At 43.2% G+C, this 10,062-nt stretch overlaps 1 protein-coding gene across 1 annotated transcript; it reads right to left on the bottom strand.

The window, feature by feature from the left end:
• Positions 1-413: 413 nt before the first annotated feature.
• On the bottom strand, positions 414-4,066 carry LOC147903720 (uncharacterized). Its single transcript, XM_087372249.1, is given in 6 exon segments — positions 414-1,554; positions 1,648-1,849; positions 2,424-3,237; positions 3,356-3,420; positions 3,545-3,586; positions 3,701-4,066. Coding segments are annotated over 6 exon segments (2,550 nt in total). The 3' UTR covers positions 414-493.
• Between the last annotated feature and the right edge of the window lie 5,996 nt (positions 4,067-10,062).

The raw sequence follows: 10,062 nt of genomic DNA on the forward strand, positions 1-10,062 counted from the left end.
TAGCATATCAGAAACTTTGATTTCACAGGGCTATAGGTGCCATGACACAAGGCCCTTAAGCAACGCTCATCCAAACATGGCAATTTGTAAGCAGAAACTTCTTGAGGGAGTCCAAGGCAGCAATAAGACCGTTGTTTGTTCAGGCTTCCTGCAAGATTATCACAAAATCTGAGAGAAAGTGAGACACAGACACAGACACAGACACAGACACAGACACACAGACACACAGACACAGACACAGACACAGACACACAGACACAGACACACACACAGACACACACACACACACACACAGACACAGACACAGACACAGACACAAACACAGACACACACACACACACACACACACACACACACACACAGAGGAATGGAGGGTGAAAAGCGGTTTCAGAAGAACAGAGTTCAGGCCTGAATGCTTCACTATGTGGAAATTGTTCCTTAAATAAGCAGATTGTGCCATACATTTACATCCAGAAGCCCATCAACTTAGCTCTTAAGCCACCTTGTATAACAAAAGCAGAGTGTCAACAAGTTCCTTCACTATATGAACATCATTCCCTTCGTTTTGGCTACTTGACACGCCCTGGAATAATGTACCCAAATGCCTACGAATTTCTTCAAATGCTCCCACAGAATGTTCAGAAAGGACTACTTTCAAACCTTTCTTTGAAGGTGGTTTACAACATAGAAACCTTCTACAAACTATGTCCAGTGAACCAGCTGCACTACTGTAGTCATGGTTGCTTAATGACATGGCAGCATGCCATAGAAACAAAGTTAACACACCTTCCAAAACCTTTTGGTCACCAATCCTAAGAAGCTTGCTAACCATGTTTAAAAACTTTAAAGAGGTTGAAGACCCTTGATCTGCCGTTTCTAAAGGCTTCGAATATGAACTACCCTCTTCTTCCTGTGAGCCCATCTGTTCTGCCACAGAGGATGGCATCTGACTATTCTGAACAGATTGCCTGAACTGAAACGCTGTATTGGCAACACTGACAACCCACGGTCTCAGAGCCTTCTTGCCAAAACCAACCAAATCATCAAACAAGTAATTTGATGTGCCAGCCCTTTCTTCAGCAATGGTCAGAGCTGTTGTTGAAAAAGATACACTAATAAGAAGATCTGGCATCCATGGCCTAAGAGCAGCCAAAAGTGACATTGCTCCCTTCGAGCCAAACCAAAATTCACTAAAAACAATCAGATCTAGAAGATGATTTGCCAGGTCTGCAAATTGAAGAGCCCTTTCTGTGTCATTCCGAAGACTTGAATACAACATTTTCGCAGCATGAGTTGCAGAACCTCTGATGCAAAATATGAGGTCCTTATATGTACTGCCTTCATTCTTTTTCCACAATTCAATCTGTTTCCCATCCCAGAGTCTTAGCCAACTCAAAATCCACTGAATTAGTTTTGTTGTAAGTTCTAAACAAGCATCCTGAACAGAAATATCTTTCACCAGCTTCAGAGAAAAGAAATGGAGTAGACTTTCAACTGATGCGTATGATAATTTGATCTTGTTGAGAAATTCATCAGCACCATCAGAAGACATCCCTGTGATATAACCATGGAGCATCAATAATATGCACCGAATATAAATCTATATCAAAAGCGTACTCAATCATGTCAAGAAATGGAGGTAAATACCAGATGGGGTGGGGGTGTTGGAAATATCTGTAAGAGGTTCTCGATGTCTTGACTTGCAGCTCTGAACACGTACACCTTTAGCCCCTCTTTTCTTTGCACAAGACGGCTCCACTAGTGTTACTGGGCTGCTTGGCTGTGAAGAATTTTGAAGACCTAATGTCCAATCCACTAGCTCCTTACAAACTTCAACCACTGCATTCTTCTGCACAGGAAACTTGATGCGTATGATAATTTGATCTTGTTGAGAAATTCATCAGCACCATCAGAAGACATCCCTGTGATATAACCATGGAGCATCAATAATATGCACCGAATATAAATCTATATCAAAGAGCGTACTCAATCATGTCAAGAAATGGAGGTAAATACCAGATGGGGTGGGGGTGTTGGAAATATCTGTAAGAGGTTCTCGATGTCTTGACTTGCAGCTCTGAACACGTACACCTTTAGCCCCTCTTTTCTTTGCAAAAGACGGCTCCACTAGTGTTACTGGGCTGCTTGGGTGTGAAGAATTTTGAAGACCTAATGTCCAATCCACTAGCTCCTTACAAACTTCAACCACTGCATTCTTCTGCACAGGAAACCCAACAGCCGGAAATTTTATGGGCACTAAGTTTCATTGTATTTGATAAAGATAACATGTGGCTTAGAATCCTTATGTAATTAAGATGCGAGATGATGCAATAAATGCAGCCCATACAGGTTTTCAATTGGTGTCACTAGGAGAAAAATAACCAATCCCAACAGAAACCAGCACAAAAGTAACCAAAACTTACTCAATCCAGCATATGATTTCACAACTTGGGGGCTCTATCTGATTGATCAGATGTGGCACTCATTGACACACCTTTCCCTTTAAGGGCCATGTGAATAGTTATTGCTGCATAGGCTCGTATTGGAGATGCCTTCAAGAAATCCGATACAGGAAGCTTGAAGCAGCGATTCATAGCAACGTGAGCTATGTTTCTCAGACCAGAAACAAGGCCAGAGAGGTTTTCATGTACAAGGAGAGCCTTTCTTGTTTCATCGATTTCTAGTAGATTTTCAACATGCCAGGCAGCACCCAAGGTGCTGATGAGGATATTCATGGGTTGGAATTCCTTTACGTTATTAGCAGCCTTTCTGCCTTTATGCTTGTTCTTCATAGACTGATCTTTGGTTGAAACATCACCGATCTTGCTATTTCCCATAGAGCATTGGGTAAGAACTCGAAAAAGAGCTTGGATAAGATCATCAAAACCACCCCAAGCCAACATCAAAGAGTGAACAGCCCTCAGTTCACTACAGGTAATAGAGCTAAGGGCATCACCACTCAAATTTGTAACAAGCTGCGTGCAGTACTCAAAAATCTCGGGCACGTCTTTCGGTGTTATAATAGAGACCAACTGCACAATGGACGTGTGAGAAGAAGAAGTTGCAGCATTAGCCAGCATTGACTTCAATGTTTCCCTTGTCAAAAGCTCCCGACATAGGTGCACACAATTCTCAAAGACGTCATAGCACAATGACATGCATACTCCATCACCTTGAGAAATGGAATTGCCCGAATGCCTTTGATTGCCAATAGCATATCTGCTACTGCTATCCTCACTGTCAGGTTGCAATCAGTCAGCAAGCATCCTAATCTTGGAAGCAACACTTTCAATACTTCATGACTAGCAGGATTTTCAAGCAAGTAAGTCACCCCTTGCAAGATTGCACATCTTACAGCAGTGTTGGATTTATCTTGACTAGTTTCATACAGCCGGAGAACCCGACATACACCTTCAACGGCTGTAATTCGCACATCAGGGCAAGGATCAGCCACAAGCTTCTCTTAAAAAATGAATTGTTTCTCCAATAAGATGTCATTTTCTTCCTTTGAAGCATCTGGATCTTCCAAGGGGAACATATCTACCAACAGAAGTAAAGCATTCCGACGTACATTAGAATTGGCTACCTGTCAATCATCCAAACACTCCATGTCAGAACCGGACGTTTTTAGGAGGTACGTTGGGAACAAATCGCAGGGCTGGAAGACCTTGAGGGGATGAGAAAGACAAAGATGAGCCACCAGCGCGCATGCCCTCAGATTTGTGAAGACGAACGCTCGTCTGCCATTGGCCAAAGGCGGATCGCCACCAGAACCGCACGCTGAAGAAGAAGGGAGGTCAATTCGTTTCCTTCGCTTCCTCCTCGGAGAAGGGGTCTGGAAGCTATCGCTAATCTCAAACTCCACGTTGTCCAGGTTCTGGAAAGCGCGAGCTTGAAGGTCTGCGAAGCGAGCAAGGGCACCGGAGAGCTGCAGTGCGACATGCTTGGGGCATGTGTGGATGACGGACTTGAGGGAAGCTTTGCAGGGGCGAGACTGGTTCCGGGCGAGCAGGCAGAGGAAGTCATCGGGGGAAGTCTCGAGGGCAGAGCGGAAGGCCGCCTCCATGGTGGGCGAAGAGCAACGAAGAAATCAAGCAGGAATGATGGCTGGAAAAACCTGCGAGTGATTGCTTGCTGCTGCAGGCAATTGAGGCAGGCAGAATGTCTTGTGCAGAAGAAGGTCGAGGCAAAATCCTGTGCAAGAAGAAGATGAGTGAAAGAGGGGCAAAAAGCTTTGTTTTGAGGAGGTCAGAGTGCCATCGAAGAAGAAGAAGAAGAAGAAGATGAAGCTTTCAAAACCTTTCTTTCTTTCATTTTTACATGGAGGGAATTCTTTTGTTTTTTTGAATCCTCCCTCCCAACGGTCCTCACATCTTCTTCTTCCAAGTTCCCTCCACAGCGGGTTGAGACTCGGGTGTTGTGAAGCATTTTGAAGCCATGTCCGCCGGTGTGGTAGTTCACACTACCTGGTGGACAAACCTTATACAAAGTAAGAGGTAGTAATGGCATGCAACTTTGATTGGCTTGATGGGAAGGCATTCAATGTGCGTTCAATCCTCAATCAGGTTGGCTCGCTGCCTTTTTCTTCCATCGGCCATCTTATGGGTAGCCTTTAACCCACGGACAAATATTTTTGGCTGCCATGTCCGGGCCCGCGTATGCTATTGGTCCAAGGGTGCTCGCGCCCCTTCACATTGCATTTTCGAACATGGCCGCCGGCCTAGTCTGAACCTTGCCTTATTAGGCTCGGTTCACACCACCCCGGTCCCCGCCCCGCCTTGCACGAAGAATCTGCTCTGGCACAGCACATGGCCACACTCACCTCAGGTGGTTCACACCCGTTTCCATCATGTTTTATACATAAAAGCTGCATCAAGAATGTAAGACAATGTGATTGGCCTAGTGGTAGAAAGATTCTTACTTGGCTACACTCCCAAGGTTCACATCTATCTCTCTACATTTTTTCCTTTCTTTCTTTCTTTTGGCCTGCCACGTTTAAAGTGGAAGCTTAAGTAACGGTGGCTCAGCTTAGGAAAGCAAAATTCATCATTTTATTTAATCAATTTTACAATTGCATGTGTTGCCTCATTCGTCTATTCCACTTGCCGCCCACGTGTTCCTACCTGTTTCGCCACCTCCATTTCATCCAATTAACATCGTTGCATGGCTTCTTGTTGTCGAGTCTGCATGGATGTGGGTCTTCATCGCCTTCATGCACTATTCGTCCTCCTCCATTCCAATTTTTTTAGCCGAGCGCTCTGTATCACGTCCTCCTTCATTCGAATTTATTAACCTCCCTTCTGCACTATAGCAGCAGTAGAGCAGCTTGTTGTCCGAGCTCCTACAGCCATCGCCATAGCTGAGATTGCTTGCACCACAATCCTTCAAGGTTCTGTTTCTGCTCCCATCTCAAGCTCTTCGCTTCCTTTATCCTCACCAGCGAGTGTACACGTCCAGTACTACAACCTTGCCACCTGCATCTTCAACAATATCGGCCAGAATGTGTCCTTGTCTACGTCCACTACTCCAACGGTACTTGAGCTTGTTGGACGCCTTCTCCTTTATTGAAAAGTAATCTAGTATTCCAATCACCCTGAATCAATTGGCGTTTCTGCAAGACCGCTGCTGGTGGCTGAAAATGTGAAGCGCGGTCATTCTGAAGCGTTGGAAGAGCAGGGAAAGAAGCAAGCGGCGAGGTTCGAAGAGAAGTAGGGAAGTCGAGCCCGCATCGTCCAGCATTTGCACATCGTCCAGCTTGTGCGAGGTTGGAGGGAGAATGAACGTTTTGCAAGGCCATTTGGACGAACCACCAGAGCCAGGGGTGAAGAGTGTTTGATTAGCAAGCACCTTCCATAGACGAAGCCCTCGAGAGAAGAGGAAAACGAAATGGTTTAGCGTTGTTTTTGTAAACCAGGATGCGATCTCGATCTCTATCTCAACTCATTGGATATATGACCGGTACATTCTAAAATGTGAAGGCATTGAATCTATTCCCATCTATACTTGTCAGAAAAGAGCTCAATAGATCAACAATCATTAGCTCAGCTCCCAGTTGTACAGAGCTGGGGAAAGCAGAGCAAGAAGGGACTCTCCCAAGAGCAAGAAGGGACACTTGGGGAGAGGAAGGCATATTGGAAGTAAGACTATCAAGTCTACTCACACACACATCTACACGATGATTTGAAGAGGTGTGGCTCTTCCTAACCGTCACAATGTCCATCATATATGTGCAATCTCTCACAATGAATAATATATGATTGATTCTATGTGCAATCTATCTTTACGGTAGGCAACTTAAAGGGATGTTTTGGTTTTCTCTCACCTCCTTGAGCCACGTGTAATGAATATGAGCCCTTGATATTTTAGCCCTTGATCTTTTCTTGATCCTTTGATTTTGACTTTAAGCTTTTCTCCAAAACGTAAAAGCGTAAAAAGCTTGCTTTGTAAATCTCCAAAGCCTAAAAAGTGCTTTTCAAACTAGTATATAAAAAAAAGTGGATGCCTCAAATTAAGGCATCAGACTTGTCATTGTATCTTCATCCATTTTTCGTGGAAGTGCATTCTTGTGTAAGAAGGTATTTGACTTATGGCTTTAGTCTCTTTCTTATGTTTTTCTCTGATTTTGTGTGATGATTAAGTTGGTGTTTGAAGCTCCAGCCGTAGACGTGGTGAGGGACGTGGAAAAAAAAAAGGAAACTCGATGTAAGCATGAAATTCAACAACCCAAAGCGGGAGTTGTCAACCTCGCAGTCTGTAATCAAAGTGAAGAGTAAGTCTCTCAACGAGAATTACGTTCACTGAACCGAGGAGGATGAGGGTCATGATGAACCTAGCCCCCCCTCCTTCCTGCAGCTTAATGCTGCTGTCGACGAGGCCATTCGGACCTTGGGTGTTTGCGTTTTCCTTAAGCTCAACTGAAGTGCCCCTAAAGATTCCACTTGGATTAGCTTCTCCGGATCCTTCAAGTGCCAGAACTTCACTGAAATTTCCCTCCTCTTGAAGGCTTCCGATAGCCTTGTCCATGACCTGAGTCATGCTTTTGAGTCCTGCAATGATAAACCCAGTGATAGGCCGGAGAGTTTCGAGCTCACTTGGAGTTTTGAGGGTTCGTCCGGAAGAGGTTGCTTGTGGGAATCTCTCAGCGAGAGGTGACTACACTGTTAGGATTCTCTCACTTTTGTTTTTGCTGCTTCCGCCCCTCGTATTTCCTCTGCAATCCCTGCACTGTCAAGATTCCTACTCGAAGAGCACTGTAGGTAGGAAGAGAGGCACAATTGCAGGACACAAAGAGCTCTGGACTAGAAGAGGAGGTGATGAAAATTGATGGATGGAGAGAGTTGTAGGCTGGCATTTTCTTTCAGATCATGCATCTTTACTCTCTTTTTTGGTTTCAAGTAAATAGTTAATATTTATTAAGAGCAAGAATGATCTACATTGTTTACCATAGGACGATAGGAGAGGAGGGTCGGTATTGGGGAAGCCCTAACACGTGTGCACACACACATAAGTCTCGACAGTTCTACTAACAAGAACTATATAAATGAGTTTTAGTTCTATGGACACCTATATAAACAAGAACTAAACCCCAAATACTTTTTCTTAGAGGTTTAAGCTGTACATTGTGTCAGTCATCTCATGTAGGCTAATGGTGAAGGAGGATGAGGAGGAGGGCAGCATGAGCCTGCCAACGCATCTACAAATGCCCTTCAAAGTAGAGGAATGTCTTTACCTATCAATTTTCATCTCTCGCATCGCCAAACATGGACAAGTCTTCCACGCATCTCATGTGCAACAGCTGTTTAAGGCAAACTTATTATGATAGGTGGACATTGTTGTTGATATGTTTGGACTACGGGCTCCTCAACGAGTGATTTTGTTGTTCGAAATCGATGGCAGAATTTTGAAAAGATAAGGATCTGACACCCAATCAACAGAAGTTTGGTTCATGTTGTTCAGATAATGGAAGAATTCTGAAAAAGATAAGCATTTGATGCCCGATGAACAAAAGTTCCGTTCATGTTGTCCAGACAGGAGACTGCTTGTCGAAGTCCTGGGCTACGTATTTGCAAAGCCATGGTAGCGATGGAAATGTGAAGCCTCCACTCTTCATCTCTAGGCTTGAATTAGAGGTTATATGACTCGAGCGATGAATTACTGGTGAAGAAGATTGGAGCAGATTGTGTTTGGTGCAAACCTGAATTTGCATGGAAATGTTTTTTGTGAAAGCCATTGTGTGTGATGAGCGTTTAATCGATCATCTGAGCTTCGGATATCCTTTTGCAAGAATTTCAAGTAATTTCATAGCCCTCTCATAAGGATTTCAAGCCCCCTATCATAACAAATTTTAAGTCCCCATCTTCAAGGATTCCAACTCCCATACCACAAGTTTGTGCCTCCATGAGTGTGACACTCAAACAGTCAGCACCTAGTAGCAGGAATGAGACATTCGGGAGACAAGCAAGACGTGGAATTAGAAGGAGACAAAAATTTAATATCTGAAATGCCAGCTCCATTCTATAAGCTGTACTCGTTTGCACATGGCCTTGATGTCGTTCTTATGATTGTAGGTTCAGTTGGCGTGTCGATGCCACAATCTATTTCCAAATAATGAATACCAGGGAGCATTCAAAAAAACAAACAAGTGAATACCAAGAGGTGATGCTTCTCTGAAGACTTTGGATTCATGCCTTCTACTTCCTGACAATAGAGAAGAGGCAGACAATTTTGAATACAGAGCTGCAATGCGAGCTTGACGGAGCTAGAAATAATGGATGATGGGGAGACTGGAAATAATGGATGATGGGGAGGTCGATTTTTATGATCACTACGTATGGTGGTCTTGTGAAAGCCAGGTTTGTAGTCAAGAGATACATCAGTTGGAATACATGAGGTGCGTGACCGATTGCAAAGATGGATGACCTCGGAGGAACAACGATGGTCGACAGCTTCCAACAATTGGAATACATGAGGTGCGTGACCGATTGCAAAGATGGATGACCTCGGAGGAACAACGATGGTCGACAGCTTCCGACGAAGACACTTGCTGTTAACTTTCTGCCTTGGAGTATTTCCATTAGGTTTTGCTCGTATGGTATATTGATTGGCCATTTTTTCGACATGATAAAATTTTTGAATTTGTTAAATTGATTGTATGATATCAACTTTTTACCTTGGGGTATTTCCGCAAGGATCTTCTCATATGGTATATTGTTTGATGTTGTCTTATTACCTTGAAACCCAGAATAAGAAAGATTACAGATGCATCATAATGTTTTTACACATGTTGTCAACTTTGTACCTTGGAGTATTTTCGTAAGGTTTTGCTCAAATGGTATATTGTTTGACCATGTTTCCAATGTAAAATTTTTAAAATATTTGTTAAGTTCACTCTACGATATCAACTTTGTAACTTGGGGTATTTCTACAAGGATCTGCTCATATGGTATATTGGCATGATCTTGACTTTGCAATTATAATATTGTCACATAATTTTAAATTTATGTCTCTTAACTTTGTATTTTGCTTTTGTTTAGGATGTGCTGAATGTATTGACATGGCAACCAAGGAAAATTCCAAAGAATTGAAGAGGCTTTTTGCCTATGCTCAAAGAGAAGTACTCTTACTCGTCGCACACATGGACAAGACAATGATCAAAAAAATCGGGGACGATGACACTCTATTAGATGTATTCAAACAACATGTGATGCAAAAGCTAAATAAAATCAAAGAGGTGTCAAAGATACGAGATCAAGTAAAAGACATATTCACAGATGTAGCCTGGTCAGAAGAATTAGAAAAGTGTGTGACGAGACCATCATAGGAAACATCACATATCATGCACAATATGTAGACAAATCGCTATCTTCGAATGAGAAGTGTTTGGCTTGGCATAGCATGTGGAAACAAAGAAAAGCCCGCAGTATACGAGCAAATTTGTACGCGCTAGCTAAGAAGAAGATTGGTTCAAATCCAACCGAGGAATATGCATGTGCCAGAATAAATACATCGAACAATGCTTTTATGCAACAAGTGGACAGTACTGCTATGACTTTTCCTACAGCA

Source organism: Dipteris shenzhenensis, chromosome 3, assembly GCF_047967505.1.
Source record: "Dipteris shenzhenensis isolate YYH24624 ecotype China chromosome 3, Dip_SZ_1.0, whole genome shotgun sequence".
Lineage (NCBI taxonomy): Eukaryota > Viridiplantae > Streptophyta > Polypodiopsida > Gleicheniales > Dipteridaceae > Dipteris > Dipteris shenzhenensis.